The sequence below is a fragment of the Diadema setosum genome, chromosome 1, assembly GCF_964275005.1.
Source record: "Diadema setosum chromosome 1, eeDiaSeto1, whole genome shotgun sequence".
In the NCBI taxonomy this organism is placed as follows: Eukaryota; Metazoa; Echinodermata; class Echinoidea; order Diadematoida; family Diadematidae; genus Diadema; species Diadema setosum.
In genome coordinates, this window is record NC_092685.1 from 49,407,173 (window position 1) to 49,427,288 (window position 20,116).

The following is a 20,116-nucleotide window of genomic DNA, read 5'->3' on the forward strand; positions in this document are numbered from 1 at the left end:
CGTATTTCCTCGTAGGGCCTATACGTCTGTTTCAGGGTGTCAGGAGGGGGGGGGGGGGGATAGGGGAAGCGGGGTCGACTATAGTTTACCATTGAGTAATATAATAGGGTTACATTATTATTGGGGTCACATTCATTCTGATATCTGCTGAATGACGGTCATGTTAGTTTAAAGGGTGTGTATTGTAGGCATTATCATGTCTACGTGTGTGATTATGATACACATAAGGTCTCGTCAATTAGACTCCATATTGTCATGTCATTTATCTTAATGAGATAACGCACATAAAGGAATCTAATTCATGGACTGATGGAGGTGGGAAGTAGCTCATGTCAAGGATTTCAAACATTGAAGATATCCTTGACCATGATAATGAGATAAGGTGACGAGTAAAAATCCTGTGTTCTATCGAACGCACTGTACCTTTGTCTCCGCGTATTCATCTCATCCTTAATTAATCATTGACAGAACATTTTATCCTTTAGCCCGGATTTAGCCAACGAGGTATAGACGCGGCTCTAAAACTCGAGACCTGTGTCCTATACTATCAGCGATGCAAATAATTTGTGATAACGTGTCGTCTTGGTACGATGGTGAACATGTCCGTGTTTACATTTGGTTAGTCACAATTAAGTGATCGGGAAACAAAAGCTGGTTCTTATAATTCTTTCAATTGTCCCGAACGGTATATTGCCCTCAATAAAGTGCAGGAAACCATTGCGTTGGCATTGTGACAGCTACTCATCTTGGCTCGCTGTTGTAATTGTAGACGGCTGTTGTCGAGGGCGTCAGCTCCCTCGATACCTGCACATAAGCCGTGTAATGCGAGCCGCTAGGGACTATATCCTGCCAACGAGATTTTAACTCGCATATAACGTTTCTGATCTGAGCTGTCACAGTTCCATACCAGCGAATTGGATGTCAGCTGTTCGGGTTTAGCGCCTGCATGCTGTTTACATTTTCATATAGGTTAGAGTGGACTGTCACGTAAAGCGAATACACCGTATCGTGTCCCTGATAGGAATAGCACGAACTCCTTGCCGTAATGGGGTCTGGCGAGAAAAAGCACTCCGACGACGACGAAAAGCCGGCGAAGTCGAAATATGGCAAGTCGCGACCACATGACCCGACGTTCAATGGACCGATCAAGAAGCGCGGCTGCACCGACGTCATCTGCTGCCTCATTTTCTTGGCTTTCCTTGGCGGCCAGGGCTTCATCGCGTACATCGCCTTTACCACCGGCGACCCGCAGACTATCATCTACGCCACCGACTACAAGGGGCAAATCTGCGGGAGCACTCCGGAAGTAGCCAACCTGACCAGCTTGTTCTACTTCGACTGGCTGGCCTGTTTCTCCTACGCTACTCTCGCCAACCTGAGGTGCCCAACCCCTCAGGTGTGTGTCAAGACCTGTCCCAGCGAGACCTACTCCATCTACACCCGCTATGCCGTCCAGATCGCCACCGGTCTGTACGATAGGGTCGACTGGAATGACTTCGTGTGCGACTACGGTGTCGATCCCGAGTACGAGGTCACTCACAATGGACACACGATCACGTCGCTGCTTGCGGAGGATATCTGTGCCGCGTACTACGTGGAGAGCGAGTCTCAATACAACAGATGCCTTCCCAGCTTCATGGATGTATCTAATATGACAGGTATGTGACGTACAGTAATTCTTGTAAGAGGTGAAAGAGGGGGGAGATGAGCTAGAAATGAGAACAGGATCATTAAATGGAACAAAAAAAAATAGAGAATGAATTGTCAATTATTGGTAACACGATTAGGTCAGATTTCATTTTGAAAGCTCTGCAAATAAATCCACAACCACTACCTCGTCGGTTGCATTTAAGTAACGCACTGTAACACCTATGTAAGATTATTAAAATGATTTTAGACAATATGAAATAATACCTTTTTTATTTCTGTAAAAAAAAAGGACGTGAAAACACATAGAAAGGCACTTTTAACTTCCAGCGTTTCCAAAATTGTCAAAAATCAAAGCACTGAACAGTTTAAGTTATCTGTACGCATTAAAGTTTAATTTGTATACATTTTGCTAAATGCGATTTAAGACTACTATAAAGATATTTCGACTTGGAATATAATGCACTGTGTGACAAGAATATTCTGAAATGAATGTTGAGGGTTCTATTCCAGTTGATACACAAGCTTGCTTTAATGTGAAATAAAAATTCTTCTACACTTCTGCCAACCATAGTATACAATGATATTCACAGCACAAATTATACCCCTTTACCCGACTCCTCATACAACGGCGTAAGTCCATACTGAGGAGTGGGGGGGATGGTCACCATCACCACGATTACAAGCCCATAACCGGACCGGCGCAGCCTTTTTTTTTTGGGGGGGGGGGGGGGGGTTGGGGGGGAGAAGCTTTGTGCCCCCCTCCCCCCCCCCCACACACACACTTTACAGGGATCGGATGCCCCACTCTTTTGCATGAAATATAAAGTGGGAGAAAAGTGGCAGCAACAACATAAAGACTTTTTGTTCTTGTTGCTTTTTTTTTTTTTTTTTTGCTTGTCAGACGACTTTCGGCGGAAAATCAGACCTTAAACAAACTTTTTGAAATATCTGTGAGAGGGAGCGGAACGACCGAACGGGTGAAGGGTGTGTATGGGGGGGGGGGGGGGGTATCCTTCTCCCACACGAGGAAGATTTTGCATTTTCAGACCTGAAATTCAGCGATCTGGTGCTCACTTGTGAAAATTTTGTTTTCTTTTCTTTAAAAAAACACTAAGAAAATTAAATATTCACAATATATTATTGAATGACAAAATCGTGGTATTTCAGCTCTTGCTGTGCGACATCACTGTGAAGGCCTACTAAATAATGGGGCCTATCATCGGCGTAGGCAGGATTTGATCTTAGGATGAGCGGTTATTGAGGGAACGAATCAAGCGAGGGGGGAGGGTATGGTAGGGGGGTTTCCCCCTCCTACGGTGAAATCTCTTTGCGTTGAAAATTTTGACATTTTTCAGTCCAAAAACTGCCGTTTGTAGCTATATTCTTCGCTTTGGAAATTAAGGGGGGCACACCAGGCGCAACTGCTGTCAATCACTGGCAGCAACATCACGAGAATGGCATAGCGATTAAATGCGAGCGAGCGGAGCGAGCGAGCATGAAAATTTTAACATTGTACAGTCTAAAAACTGCCGTTTGTAGCTATACTTTTTCGCTTTGGAAATTAAGGGGGGCCGCATCAGGCGCAACTGCTGGCAATTACTGGCAGCAACATCAGGAGAATGGCATAGCAGTTAAATGCGAGCGAGCGGGGCGAGCGAGCTTGAAAATTTTGACATTTTACAGTCCAAAGACTGCCGTTTGTGGCTGTATTTTTTCGCTTTTGGAAATTATGGGGGCACACCGGGCGCAACTGCCGGTGTCACAGTCGATCCGTTCCGGGTTCCGGGGGAACCGATATACTGGTCGAATCCAGTCGATTAGTTCCGCGGAACGAATATACCGCACAATAGGCCGTACGCAGAAACGTTCCGCAACCGCCGATCCTATCCGGGTTGTGCGAGTAGGCCTCATTAAAAACAAAATAATATCTGTGTATTGTGGATGCTGATACCAAACCAAAAAAATCTAAGAAAGCTATTTCTTCATTTTTTAAATGATATTAAGGACAAACCTATTTTTACGTTCTGATAATTTCCCTTTAAATGAATCATATTATAACCTCGTACAAGTAGCGCCTACAATGTATTAGCTAAATAGCATGCACAAATACGTACGAGTCGATCATCTGGAGCCGTTGCGCAGACAGTGTACGATTAGCCTTTATTTATAGACAAAACTTCAAAGAACAGTTCAACGAAAGAGCATGATAATACTATAGTTATAGGTCCTACATTTATAAGAGACTGCTTGAAGTGGGAAGGAAGAGAGAGGGAGGTTTTGCTGATAGGGTACAGCAAGGATAAACATGTTTTGTTTTTTTTTCGGTGAGCTTTGTTCTGATAAGAAAATTATTGTTCAGCTGTACTTCAAAACAAAAAAAGAATTTTGGTCTAATAGTCTGCAAACAAATTGTTAATGTGTATGCCGTGTATGCAGGGGACTAAATGGAGCTATGCATTTGGATTTCATTTCAATTATCTATTTTATTCTCATTTTTCTTTCAACAAAACATAACACAAAGTAAATCAAAAATGCAAACATAAGCAAGTATACATTACAAAGTATGACATTCAATGGTAATTAACAAACTAATGAAGATATGCACACATACTGGTATTACAAAGTTATGTTTGCAGGGTAAAAATGAGAACTAAGAGGTCCACTAAAAAGCGTTGGTTGTAGATTTTAGACCACTCTAAAATATCTTCAAAAATACTTATCATAATTACAAGTGCGTAATTATGCATAATGCAAAAAATAAGACAAAATGAAAGAAACAACAGAGACACAACAGCGTGACATGACTAAACTGAGGGGAATATACGAATGAAAGGATTAGAGCAAAAACAAAATTAAAGGAAGGAGAGAGAGAGAGAGAGAGAGTGCCTACACGCTGAACAGGATAAACGGAAGAGGAGATTTATCGATTGATTACTTAAATTGTCCACTCTGGAAATTCTTTATACATTGGATATCGCAACAAAATTTACATTCAATACATCACAGGTACACCACAATCAGACATGTCATAGAGTACAAAATGAAACTCACTCACATTAACATACATTGACGTATGCACCATAATTACAATACATTAACCCGACACTTACAACTACATGTATACAAAAACTATTGATATACAGCTGTATACGAATTGAATTGAACTGAATTGAATTTATTTATTTATGGATACATGGATTAAAATTTCTTTATTTTAAGCTGTTGATGTAAAGCTATTATAACTCGAGATGAATAAAATTTTCCTTTGTTTACTTTTCTCCTTATTTTTCTCCTTCGCACTCTAAATCTCTTCTTTATTCTTTATTTTTTATTCTGTGTTGTTTTTTTCTCTCTTTGTTAGCCTACCGCTTTTACCCTTTTTACTTTTTATCTAAAAAGATGCCATTTTGGGGTACATTAAGCCATATTTCTGTCTGTTTCCTGTCGATTCATGTTATACATGTAGTTTATTATAGCTGTCTTTCATTTTCTTATCTCTTTCAATTTCTGTCTATCCCATCGCCACTATTGGCTTCACACCTTTTACATGTGCATATAATATGTGTTTCCATTAAAAATGTATGTACATATATAAATGAAACTTAATGTTTACGAAGAGAAAATGTAACTTTTTTTATGGAACACCAGATTTCGGACATAGGTGCACTGTTTGGATATTCAAGTTATAGGGTATCACTAGAAGTCAGAAAATTTACGTGAGTTTGTGATATATGACCCCATATTTTGCATGCACTCTACGATGTACAGGCATGCTAACCCGGAAACATTACACTGCACATTACTTGAATATGAGACCATTCTGAAGCAAATAATTTTCACAGAACAAAAATGCACTCTTAAATGAATCCCCCAAGGATTGGAACAATCATCCCCCAGCATTCCCACTGATTCCCGATCATCAGTTACAAGCCATCCCCTTTTAACAGAAGATATTTTGGGGGGCCTCAGTCCCTATCATGGAGAGGGAAGACATTCAAGATTGAACGGATGGTACAGTGTTGACTATAAGGTGGTGTTCAGAACAAACAATGAGAAACCTGCAATACTAAACAGCAGTAAATTCTTTTAGGAATTCAGAGTTCATTTTACACAAATTAGCTTCAAATTGCTGAGATATATGTAGCTACAGTGCGTACAAAAAAGCAACAAGATTCAATTTCGAATTTGTGAAGATGGTGTTTACTTTACTCCAAAGTAAGTAGCAACATCATAAAGCCATATAATCTCCTCTTTCCAATGACATCTTATTTATTCTTACACGGTCACGGATGGCTGAGTTTCAGTTAGTGAGACCAGCATAAATCCTTTTTAATTCACTTTTTTTTTTAATGTTCAGACTGGTGAGACATACCTAGGGCCCTTCTTCTTTGAAAACAACCGCAACGAAAATGGATGCTTACAGATTCTAAATTAACATGTGATTCCTGAATTAATGGAAAATTTTCCTGTGCAACAAAGGGGTGTGTTCAGACGCCTATGATGGGCACAGGATAGCGCACCAGCCCATCGACTAGTTGCAGTAAGAAACAGATTGGCTGAGGTATTTGGAAATCGGGTGATTGCCTTGTATCATGGTGTGCAGCCATTGGCCACCAGAATCTCTGGATCTGACTTCTTGCAATTTTTCCCCCTTTGGGGTTATCTCAAGAGCAAAGTGTTCATTACCCTTCAACCTGACATTGCAACTCTGAGACAAAGAATCACTGAATTTGAAGCTCTACGCCATCAAGCCACAATGATTCGCAGAGTTGTGCGTGAGATGGAGAAAAGAGCTAATCTCTGTGTTGAAAGGAATGGTGGCCATGTTGAGGGGCATGGGATGTAATGTTAAAAAGAGATATCCGAAAAAAACAATGGTAAGTTGTGGTTATTAATTTCATTATTCCATTAATTTGTTAAGTTAATTTCTGATAAGGTGCATTGATTCTTGCAGGGTCTAAACTTGGTCCCAAGTCCAATTTACCCATTGTCTAAAAAGAATGATTACTTATGCCATCCATGACCGTGTATGCATAAATAATTATCATTTTGAAGAGGAGTATCATATGGTTTTAAGATGTTGCTACTCACTTTGGTGTAAAGTTAACACAATCTTCACAAATTTGAAATCAAATCTTGTTGCGGTTTTTTTTTTATTTGCATTGTATAAACAAAGAGACCCTAATTAAAGGATGGACCCACCTTATCTGCCCACTACACATGTCTTTTTTTCAGTATAAAACCGATTTTGTATAATGTACTTTCAATTTCTCTTAGAATCGTACGCTCTCTATTTCAAATGTGCTTTCTAATTACAAGTCTTGCGAAACGTTAAATTTTCAATCGCCCATCTCAACCAAAACTATACTGTATCTCTTTAGAATACCTTTCCTGTTTGAAGTAATCTCTGTGTATAGATAGACCGCCTCCCCAATAGAGAGAGAGAGAAAAAAAAAACCACACACACACACATTCATATGCACATACACACGGACACAACATATAATAAAGACAACTTAACACACAAAAACAAAATTCATCGCGTCATTTTTAGTTGTTACAACTGAAAAAATAATGAACCAAACGAACATGCATGTATGACGTTGACGACCATATTGGTCGTTATATCGCACTAAAATGATTAGACTCTGTGCCCTGAAAATAGACATTAAAATGAAGGTGGACTATTTGAGCCCATAGTATGTTTAATATGAAGGTCCTTGTATTACAGTAGTTAACATGAAGCATGCCGAACATCCCAATTACAGTTACTCATTCGGTTATTCTGTTCAAAATGATTCAAATCAGAGAGAGGTTGGCATGTTCAACGTCACATCGTGCAGAACTCTACAGAGCAGAGTTCTGTGACTGTACCATGGCCACCATGACGACGAAAGAGATAAGGGAGGGGAAAAAGGAATCGCTTTGTAGTCCGGGTTTCAAATTGGCAACTTTGTTCGGTTTGGAGAAGTTCATTGGCTGTAGAGGGAGACTGGAAGAGTACATTTCACTGAAGGGGTGTTTCCCCATTACCACTTTGTATACATTGTACGGTAGAGACCCGGAACGAATCGGCGGTGGGGGATCTTATCGGCGGTGAGGCAAAAATCCCGCCGATTGGATCTGGGGGATGTTATATACCGGCCACAGTCCGCCGATAAAGTTCCGGCGGAACTTATCGACTGGCCGGAACGGATCGCCTGTGACACCGGCAATCGGGCAGCAACATCAGAATGACATAACGATTAAATGCGAGCGAGCGAAGGGAGTGAGCTTGAAAATTTTGATATTTTACAGTCCCACATGTCCTTTGTGGCTGCACTAGTAATTTTTCGCTTTGGAAATTAAGGGGGGGGGGGGGGCGCACCGGGCGAAAACTGCTGGCAATTACTGACAGCAACATCAGGAGAATGGCATAATGATTAAATGCGAGCGAGCGAAGCGAATGAGCTTGAAAATTTTGACATTTTCCAGTCCCAAAAAACTGTCGTTTGTGGCTGTATTTTTTCGCTTTGGAAATTAAGGGGGCGCACCGGGCAAAAACTGTTGGCAATTACTGGCAGCTACATCAGGAGAATGGCATAATGATTGAATGCGAGCGAGCGAAGCGAGCGAGCTTCAAAATTTTGACATTTGACAGTCCAAAAACTGCCGTTTGTAGCTATATTTTTCGCTTTGGAAATTAAGGGGGCGCACCGGGCGTAAACTGCTGGCAATTACTGGCAGCAACATCAGGAGAATGGAATAATAATTAAATGCGAGCGAGCGAAGCGAGCGAGCTTCAAAAATTTGACATTTTACAGTCCCCAAACTGCCGTTTGTAGCTATATTTTTCGCTTTGGAAATTAAGGGGGGCGCACCTGCTCACAATCACTGGCAGCAACATCAGGAGAATGGCATAGCGATTAAATGCGAGCGAGTGGAGCGAGCGAGCTTGAAAATTTTGACATTTTACAGTCTAAAAACTGCCGTTTGTAGCTATACTTTTTCGCTTTGGAAATTTAGGGGGCACACCGAGTGCAACTGCCGGCAATTACTGGCAGCAACATCACGAGAATGGCATAGCGGTTAAATGCGAGCGAGCGGAGCGAGCGAGCTTGAAAATTTTGACATTTTACAGTCCAAAGACTGCCGTTTGTGGCTGTATTTTTTCGCTTTGGAAATTAAGGGGGCACACCGGGCGCAACTGCCGGCAATTACTGGCAGCAACATCAGGAGAATGGCATACTGATTAAATGCTAGCGAGCGAAGCGAGTGAGCTTGAAAATTTTGACATTTTCCAGTCCTAAAAACTGTCGTTTGTGGCTGTATTTTTCGCTTTGGAAATTAACGGGGCGCACCGGGCGTAAACTGCTGGCAATTACTGGCAGCAACATCAGGAGAATGGAATAATAATTAAATGCGAGCGAGCGAAGCGAGCGAGCTTCAAAAATTTGACATTTTACAGTCCCCAAACTGCCGTTTGTAGCTATATTTTTCGCTTTGGAAATTAAGGGGGGCGCACCTGCTCACAATCACTGGCAGCAACATCAGGAGAATGGCATAGCGATTAAATGCGAGCGAGTGGAGCGAGCGAGCTTGAAAATTTTGACATTTTACAGTCTAAAAACTGCCGTTTGTAGCTATACTTTTTCGCTTTGGAAATTTAGGGGGCACACCGAGTGCAACTGCCGGCAATTACTGGCAGCAACATCACGAGAATGGCATAGCGGTTAAATGCGAGCGAGCGGAGCGAGCGAGCTTGAAAATTTTGACATTTTACAGTCCAAAGACTGCCGTTTGTGGCTGTATTTTTTCGCTTTGGAAATTAAGGGGGCACACCGGGCGCAACTGCCGGCAATTACTGGCAGCAACATCAGGAGAATGGCATACTGATTAAATGCTAGCGAGCGAAGCGAGTGAGCTTGAAAATTTTGACATTTTCCAGTCCTAAAAACTGTCGTTTGTAGCTATATTTTCGCTTTGGAAATTAAGGGGGGCGCACCGGGTGCACCTGCTGTCAATCACTGCATGGCAGCAACATCAGGAGAATGGCATAGCGGTTAAATGCGAGCGAGCGGAGCGAGCGAGCTTTAAAATTTTAACATTTTGCACTCCAAAAACTGCCGTTTGTAGCTATTTTTTTCGCTTTTGTTTGTCCCACTTTTATTTGAGAACCATCCCCCCCCCCCCATCGACGCCTCTATACATATTAGGTTGCTTTTGTTAAGTGAAAGATCTGCTGCACACTCTTTGATAAATTAGGGAATATACGTCTATGTCAAAAGTGTACAAAGTTTATCCCTTATCCTGTATAGCGGACCTTTTGCATGTTCATGATTGCAATACAACGATCTGGTGCATAGTTCTGGCGATATTTGGACAATTTTCCATTAAGAAAGTTCGAGATTTGTCCTCATCTCGGGAATTGTTTGGGGGATAAATGATTTGTCTGTCTAAACACTTCCTTTGGGGCGGGGCAAATGCCCCTTTGCTCCCCATAGATTCGACGTCCCTGATCTTCCCTTGGTATGCCCATAGATGTATCCTGACTGAGTCATCAGTCACTGTCGTTTCTCAGGAATGATTCAGGAAATGGAGGGGGTTCAATTATGGCGATAAAGTTGTTGTTATTGTTTGTTTGTATGTTTCCGTACATATTTTGCAGATGGTCCCCAGTTACTCGCGTCATAGCATGTTTATATGTAGACCTATACTATTTGACGTTGTCAACGCCTGAGCCATACCTTACAGTGTATGTCGATGTTACATTCTTCGCGAGCGAGCGAAGCGAGCGAGCGCTTGAGAAAATTATACATTTTCCTACAAGATAGAATACTGTTCAGCTCTGTTACCTGTCTGAAGGCCGGCGTACAAACGTCATGCAATATGCCAAAATTGATACAATCACATTTCTGCTTCCTCCATTTTTTCCCCTCAAAATTCAGGGGGGGATGATTGTACAGGCCATCCCCCCCTCCTCCATTTCAGGGGGGGGGGGGGGATATATCCCCCCCATCCCCCCCCCCCCCGGGATTTACGCCCATGTCCTCATAATGTACCCTGCATACATCTTGTTGTGTGAATGAAACAAAAAATCGTCAAAAGTGGGTTTCATCGGATAGCCCTATGACTACGTAGCTAATATCCCCTGGATAAGTGTGGCGGAAGTAGGGATTTTACGGCAGAACGTTTAGTCACAAAATTACCGAATACAGCAGTACCATCAATGCCGACATTGGCAATCCAGTAATTCACGCTCATAACATGTAGGATATCATTCCAGTGAGCTGTGATTTTCCTTCTTTGTGGAGGTACAGATTATCATCGACGGATTTTATTGATCACCGTTTAAAAGAGACAGAAAAAAGAGCAACTGAAAATGAGTAACTCAATACCCAAAATGATGCAAACATAATTATCCATACGGACATATGGATGCATGCCTTATATCCTGTCAGTCAGTACCAGCAAGAAACATAAAATTCCTAGACACTAACTGCAATGATAGGGGATTGCGTACTGCCACACAGTTGATCACTCAAGACCATCATCATAATATTTCAAAGCGAATTCAGTGAATATTATTAAGATCATTATTCATTTTACTCCGGAAAGTACAGTGGGATATTGGTTGGTGTCGTCTTGTTTTGGTTTGTTTTGGTTTGTATCTCAAGCGATCTAGCGTTCATCGATTCCCAATAGTTATATTATGATTGAAATTCCGACATGAAACTCCTTTATTAAGTGATGGTTAAAAGAGTGTCAGGAGCCTCCGGGGTTAACGCAGCGTTACCGTTTGACAAGGAAATCGGTCTCTACGTGCCTAACTTATGGCTAATGTTCAAGTGCGCATCCTTAATTCATTTGATCTTTTACAATGGAACATTTGCCCCAGTGTTTCCTTGAAAAGATTGTGGGGATAACCACCGCAACAGGACATCTTGTATATAGGATTACGTAATCATGGTCGAACACGTGTTTGACTAAAGGTTTGTAAATATGCCAATGGGTTGTAAAGTGGCCTGTTTCCAATAAAACAATGCTGTAAGATATAATAACAGTGCCGCCAGGGATTTCAGGACTTCACTTTACCCTATAAAATTAAAAGGAAATATACAACTTTTATATAAAGGATTTCTTAGTTCACGGTAATCTCGCCATATCTAGACATTATTTGATATTTTTGGTTTTACAAGGTGGGGGGGGGGGGGGGGGACAAGGCAAATCAAGAGCGATCTTCCGAAAATAAACAAACAGGTATCATAGGTTGCCTACTCATATATAGACCAACGCAAAGCACGTGATTTATCATTTTGCAGCTCTAACTCATATGTAGGGCCTACTGTGCCAGCTCATGTTTCAAAGTTTGTTCACCCCGTATCCAAGCAACTCACGGCTGTTCTAGAGTCGATGATCTTTTCACCTATGTTCCGTTCTGTTGTTGTTTTTTCCTTTTCTTTCTTATATGAGAAGAATGTTTTAAACTGTCATGTTGTTGGTGAGAAGTCATGAATCATGGCTGCAACGAACACCTTGTGTATTGTATACGAGATTCTCTCTCGCATATCATATCTCCCTATTTTCCCCATACACAAAGACACAAAATTTTATCTATCATGTTCTGCTCCATGTTCAAGTAGGCCTATTAGTTTCTCGCTGTAATGAAAACTTAATGCCCTTAGTTAATAATATTTCCATATTCCATGTATTATTTTATTGTTGATCTTTCAGTCTGATTCTGAGTCGGATGCTATGATACCACCAACTTTCTTAAAGCTAATCATGTTCGTTCTTCAACACTTAAATGCCCCCTTCTTTATTTCGAGTATATTATAAGAAAATCAAAATACTAAACAAGTTAATATCAAGTTTTATTCAAAAACACTCGTGTATATATAGAATGGGATGGCTTCATTTCAAACATTTTGCACTTTGCTGTCTTGCATGGAATGACATTAAAATACTTTACAAGGCACGTTTAATGTATTCTGTTGACATACATGTGTTTAGAATTGGGGTTCAACCTAGAAAAATATTGGACCTTTCCGAATTGACCTGTGTAATAACGTTCATGACGAGACGCTTAACCCTAACCAGGCCGGGCTTTTTGGCTTGTTCTGTGGCCGGGGGAGGGTTGGTTCAACACCCCCCCCCCCCCTCGATCTCGGCCGTCGATAGCGCAATCACCCTGAAAATTAGTACATTCGTTACTTGTCGCGTAATCTACCAAACTATAAAAGAAAAGAAGTGAATTTTTCATTTTTTTATATTTTGTATTAATTAATATGCGTGAAATCATAAATATTGCTCTAATTCAGAAAAAAAAAGCTAATGGCACCCTTGAATTTTGGTGACATTAATCCTTTTAGCATTCCTAACAATGTATTTGAAAAAAAAAATCTGGTATCAAAATTGATTTCTTGTGTATTCTATTGTATGTATGAATTTTTTATGTATTTCTTTGTTTTTCGAACTTTTTAAATATTTTTTTTTCACAAAATTTATTACAGAATCTATTTGAAGCATAATTATGCTACAATTGATTGATTTCAGCAATTGGAAGTGAAATTAATATCTTTTTGAATAAGGTGAGAAAACTCTATTTGCATAGACTTTGTACACAAAATCACGCCTTTGAGCCATTTTCGTAACGGTATGTCCGATTTTCGCGAAAATGAAGTCATAAGATGTGCGAGATTTTAAAGTAAAAAGTCAGCGAGCGGCGTGGTCAAAAAAAAAGAAAAAAAGAAAAGAAAATAGCGCGGCAGAATGGTCGCGAAAAATGTCGAGGGGGAGGGGTTGATTCAACCCCCTCCCCCGGCCCTTTTAGGGTTAAGAAGGATACCAAAATTACTCAAATTATGCTATCGCTATCAAGATATCTATGAAAAAAAAATATCGCCATGCTTTTAATCCCTCTTACGAAATTATTCATATTAGCACTAGTGCACTAATGAATTTTGGGAAATGTTAGCCAATACGCTTACAATTTTTCATTTTTCGAAGCATTTAACTCGAATTGTCGGGCGTGATTTCTTCATAGCTACATTTTTTTTGACAATGAGGGTAGCATGTAACTATTAACACCCTGCTGAGATTTTTCAAAAGGGAAACGATGCACATGAAGCATACTAGTAGTTCCTTGATGGAAACATTAATCTAAGTACTAACTTGTATGATCTGATGATGTTGATTGGAGACTTTTCATTTTACTTTGCTTTAAAGATATAGGCCTATGTATACACAAACAAACATTTTGCATTATACTTTTTTGACATGTACTTCTTACAAATTGTTAAACAATATGAATTAAGAAATGTATAGGCCTTGAATTGTAATATGTAATTCCTTTTGTTGGATAGAAATAGAGTATAACTGAATAACTGAAAATGAAATACATTTTATCACAGTATATGCATTTCACGAAGTACTGAGTATGTTTTTTAACAAGTCGTTTATCACAATAGCTAGTGTAGATTATGTACAATACCGGGGCCAACGTACAAATTCAACGATTTAACATACCACTTTGAGATTCTAACTGAAAGAATCACATTGAAAAGAGTTATCATAGACAGATCTTAATTACACCGATCTCTATGTAAAGAGCCTTCTTATCACGCTGTCTGTTAGAGCAAAGTCTGTCGTTAATCAGTAGGTATTTCAATTAATACTCGACTGTCGTCTGTGTAACCATGGAGGTATGAAGCTCTGTTACGCACTTATTAAAGTCAATGATTGATGATTGTTCAACGGTTTCCTGCTATATTGTAATACAATAGTTTTACGTGATAAAGGGGGAAACTCCCAAATCTATCCCACTTACACATTCACACTTCTGGACTCTTTTGATTTTTTTTTTCTCTCGCTTTGATGAGCTAAAGTATTGTAAGCTCTTGATGCTATGAATTGCTGCAAGTGATAATTTTAATGCTAATGAATAACTGTGAAGTAGACATAATACGTGTACTGTGTTCGTGCATCATACAGTAATGTGAACGTTTGTTATAGTAATTTGTCCCTACTTGAAAAACGAATCACTTAGAAATAGAAATTCATAAATTCAACACCTTGAACTCATTTAACATCTTGAAGTTTCAGTCTGTCATAGTAACGATAAATCAAATCCAGCATGGTACTGTAATAATCTTTTCCGATTCCGAGACATGATTTCAACCTGATCAAACCGATTGACTGGCAAAAAAAAAAACCACACACCTGTTGAGAGTGCATGTTGACGCTCTTCAAAACAATCCGAAATTCCGCCGCAATAAGAATTCATTCATTATCCCCATGTGATACTTCATCCTTCATTATGACGTGAGAGATAAAAATATTTTAGGGAGTGTCTTTAAAGTTTGAACTGACAGCGCTTCAGTGCATGATTATTATCTTTAATTTTCACGACCGCAAAGTATTTGCTAGTAGGGTAATGTCTGCGGCCTATTTGCCAAGTGATATCACAAGTATTGCTGTGCCCCCACCAAAATTGATAACAATCGTAGTAAATTGTCCATTTCTCAGTGTTCGTCGTATCAAACATTCCGGATACAAGAAGAAGGGGGGGGGGGGTATACACGTCATGATAGAGGCAGATCAGTTTACATTATGTGTAATCTTCGGGGTAACACGAGATTTGCAATGTTATAATGATTAAATTTCTTCCTTTCTGTTATATGGCTTCTGCATGAGGTGTGAACGTCAAAATCAACCAAAGCAGTCTTTTATGCTAATCATGATAATCTAAAATGTCACTAAATGCACTTTGTTGTTGTTGTTGTTGTTGTTTATATCATAGGATATAATCTCGGAGTCCGAGTCTAGAGAAAGCTCCCTTAGCCTAGCGTGACAAGGAATTAATAGAGAATGTAGGATTTGTGCGCATGATGATTCATGGCTGTTTCTTGTTACGATGTTAGTCACGAGCTGTTTCCTGCGCGTCATTCTTTAGCTGGAATTCGCTATTGTTTACTCGCATTTTTAAGAAGGCTGTGAGGTTACCCTGGGTGAAAACAAGGAAATGACAAATTGAAACAGCCTTTGTTTTAACGTGTCGCTAATGGGAATATCTTGTGATTTTCTCTCACTGTAGCGAAGGCTGATTCAGAATTAGATGCTTAATGCGTGGACGTACCAGTCTCGCTGCGTGTATGATAAATGTCAGGAAGATTATTGATACAAGTAGTCAAATTGTTTAGATAGTTAGTCTGAGTGTGCAAATTGAAAGCATGCATCATGGAAATGTGTGGAATGATAATTTTGGTCAATAATGAAGTTTAGAAGTGTGGTTGTGTCTTTGTCTATATCACACGCAAGACGAATTTGTCGAGAAGTGTATATATAGTTTCTGTACATGTATTATAATTGTGATCACAAATTATAATTCCAACACCATATGCCAGGAATGTTAATTCTTTTTATTTCAATAAATTTATTTCTTTTGATTTGTTAGAAATTCCCTCTACGACGCCGAACAACCGGAACATCACGGAGGAAAACATGGAAGTCTTTGCATCTTTCATCAACTACCTCCAGCAGTCCGAGCAGATTCAGAGCGTGGTGGACGACTTCCGGTCCACATGGCCCTACATCGTGGCGGCGCTGTGCATCGTGGTCCTAGTCTCCTTCTTCTTCATCGTTCTCATGCGCTGGATCACCGACGTGATCGTGCTGGGCTCCATCTTGGCTCTCTTCGGGTTACTGGCCTGGGGGATGTACTACTGTTACGACACCTGGTTGTGTTACCGAGACACCGAAGATGCCTGCTACTCCATGCCCATCGAGGACCCGTTTGGCCTCTTCAGTTACCTGCAGTCGGAGAATACGTGGCTTGCCTTCGCCATCATCCTCACCATTATTGCGGGGATCTTGCTGCTCCTGTGTCTGGTGCTCTGCAACCGGTTCCGGTTAGCGGCACGCATGCTCAATGAAGCCAGTGATGCTGTGGGTATGATGATGACCACGCTCTTGTGGCCCATTGTGCCGTTCGTCCTGCTCTTCGGGTGGGTTGCCTTCTGGGCCTTTATAGCGGTGTACCTAGCTTCGGCTGGGGAGGCCGTTTATAAGGTAACGAACGCACTGGAAGACTCTTTGGTGCAGAATAATTCAACATGCCATCCTGAAACTTTCAACATATCCCTGCACTATCCGGCGATATGTGTCTTTGAAAGCTATGGCTTGCCTTCATACACGATTTACCTGCAGATTTATAGTTTTGTGGGCCTTTGGTGGATGCTGAATTTCATCATTGCTCTCGGCGAGGTGACTCTGGCCGGTGCGTTCGCCTCATATTACTGGGCTTTCACCAAGCCTGGTGATATCCCATCACTGCCCGTACTGTCCGCATTCTGGCGAGCTCTCCGCTACCACACTGGCTCGATGGCCCTAGGTGCCCTCATCATTACCATTGTTCAGCTAATCCGTGCTCTCCTGGAGCTTATCGAGGAGCGGGTGAAGGACGCTGAGGGCGGCATTACAAAATTCATATTCTGCTGCTGTAAGTGCTTCTTTTGGTGTCTGGAAAATTTCCTTCGGTTCATCAACAAGAATGCGTATATCGAGATCGCTGTCTACGGCCGAAATTTCTGCTCCTCCGCCAAAAGCGCGTTCGAGCTCCTCATGCGCAACATATTGCGCGTTAGCGTCTTAAATGGTGTGACGGGTTTCATGCTCTTCCTCCTGAAATCATGCATTGTGGTTGGTATTTCGGTCGGCGCCTTCTACTTCTTCCAACTGCAAGTCACATCGTCCACGGGCGACGCTTTCTACGTGGTCCCGAATATCAACAACATTTGGGTGCCTATAGCTGCCATAGCAATCATCTCCTTCTTCATCACGTCCTTCTTCTTCGGTGTTTACGACATGGCGGTGGACACGATATTCCTCTGCTTCTTGGAGGATCTGGAGCGCAACGACGGGTCGCCCGAGAAGCCGTATTACATGTCGAAGAGCATCATGGATCTGGTGGGGAAGCACAACAAGAAGCAAAAACACAAGGAAGAGTAGATAGTGTCGTCTGCACTAGCTGGAGCACCACTGAAATTACACGTCACTAGTTCCCAGAGAGAGAGAGAGAGAGAGACTGTCGCGTTTACAATCGCTTTCGCGCATCTTTCAGAATGTTTTCTTCGTAAACCGCCTTTCTTGTTAAGTGCCTGAAGTCTTGTTTAGCGACCCGGTGTAGTGTAAATGTATTTTTTAAGACATTGGGGAATTAAAACAAATCTAGATAACTCTATGTAAGTGCAACAAAGACTGCCGTAGTGACGGATATGTACGGGCACCCGTAGGTATGTTTGTGTTGAATATGAATTAATAAAACACGTATTCCCGCATGTGAATCATTAACTTATGAAAAAACAAAAAATTTTCACGATACTGCCGTTGGAATTTATTTTTCTCTCAGATTATGTACGCGTACCACACATGTATACAAATGGTGTGCATTTACGATTGTTGCTTGTTACAAAGTCTCATGAAATGATATCACTGTGTTTGGTTGATGTTGTTTTTGTGTGAGACAATGCTAACGCACTGTTACAGACATTTCATCTCTCTGATTATTTGTGTCTGTGTTTATTTTCCATTGCCGATGCTTTCAATCAGATGTGGTCTTATTTTCATACAAAACTTTTTTTTTCATCATAGCCCAGGGAATATCTTTTTAGGAACCTTTTGCGAAGGTGAAATAAAAAGAATACACTATCTTCGCTTTTATTTGACGAGTTATAAGAGAGGATATCTTGTTAGTATGGTTGAGAAAAGAAAATATACAACTGATATTTTGACTACCTTGTTTCTGATGACAAAAAGGCAATGATCTTGCAAAGCCCATACATCATAATTCGTGTCAGTACTTTTCTTTTTTGCGTATGTAACTTTGTCATCACAGCAAAGCATACAATTTAGAAAATAGATGAAATAGATTTTCGGTATAGCTATATCATTTTAGAATTTTGATTTCGAAATACTAATATGGAAGGAACTTCAACTTTGCGTGTAAATAATCAACTATATGGCTTTATATTCAGACTTTTTTTTTTCTATTTCTACTGTTTCTTTCTCTCGGACTGAAGTAAAACAGTTCCACAGAGCTAAAATAATTATATGCTATTCTTGCTGTTATATTGTTGAATATAGAGACATTTCGTCCTAGCCTGCAATTATTTGTATCTGTCATCGTTTTCTTTCGTATATGGTCATCGGTAATTTATGCAATTTTGGTAGTATGAGGAACTATGAGTCAAACAGTGCCAGCACATTTTCGTGATTTTCATTCCGAGAACGAGATGGCGTGAATGGCTCTCAAGAGGAATTTCAATAGTAGTATTTTACAATGGAATGGTTGAAGGAAGAAACCAAGTGCAATTTTTCCCTCTGGTACTGATGATGATATAAGTCATTATACTGTCATATAATGGTATTAGCAGCATCCAATGAAAGTGATGATGGTAATCGTGTAGTATTGGGCAATGTACTGAGTAGCACTGATGCAAATATCACCAGCTGATATGTATATACATGTATATTATATATATATATATATATATATATATATATATATATATATATATATATAAAGAAAGACAGAGAGGAGAAAGACAGGGAGATGGAGAGAGAGGGAGAGAGAGAAAAAAAATACTATGTATCTTTACTGTATCTTTACCTGACGCTTGTGACAATGGGGGCATTGGCAGTGTAATTATGGTAATAGATATTATAAGTTTGATGTTTTTCTGGGTTGTTTTTTTTTTTTTTTTTCTTCTCAGAACCGGTTTTTTCATCCATGTGCCGTCCCAATGAAAGAATAAACTGTGCCTGTGCTGGTCATGCAGGAAAATGGTCAAGCATGAAATTGAAACATCCAATATCTCTTGTATTTCATTTTTAAATCGTCAAACCACATTTGCTACACTCGAGAGTTAGTTCTTTACATAGTGAGTATTTGTGGGAGACCAGGCATGTTGTTCGGATTAGCCTATACATTTCATGTGTATCATACTAGGTAGAAATAATATATATAGTTTTGTACATTTATTGTTTTTAGTTTAGATGAACTGGAATATCACGACACGCGAGTATTGAAATAGTTGTACCAGACTGTTTGGGTCTGAGCACTTGAAAACTTGATGTGGAGCTTGATAAAAAATGAAATCCTCATCACATCGAGATGAACACACTGCTGGACAAGTTGCCTATATTTCTGATCCGTTATTCATCATGTCGAAGATGTTTGTTACTACACTATCAATCATTTTCTTTTGTATTAATGTAATATATGTATGTAATATATAATATTAATGTATATATACAGGTATTAGGTGTTACAAAAAAAAAAAAAAAACATTTCTCACTTTTGATCCTTGATAGTGTAAAAAGCTGTATATCAGATAACACTGATGCTGATAAGAACAATAGCTGAATAGTGAACAATTTTGTTTAGCATAAATCAGTTTTATTACATTAATTTTTTTTTGTAACACCT

At 40.0% G+C, this 20,116-nt stretch overlaps 1 protein-coding gene across 1 annotated transcript; it reads left to right on the forward strand.

The window, feature by feature from the left end:
• The first annotated feature begins 1,045 nt into the window (after positions 1–1,045).
• LOC140231715 (choline transporter-like protein 4) lies at positions 1,046–18,653 on the forward strand. Its single transcript, XM_072311872.1, has 2 exons — positions 1,046–1,658; positions 16,085–18,653. Exons 1-2 carry the CDS (start codon positions 1,046–1,048, stop codon positions 17,635–17,637), a joined length of 2,166 nt encoding a protein of 721 aa, XP_072167973.1. The 3' UTR covers positions 17,638–18,653.
• Positions 18,654–20,116: the final 1,463 nt, after the last annotated feature.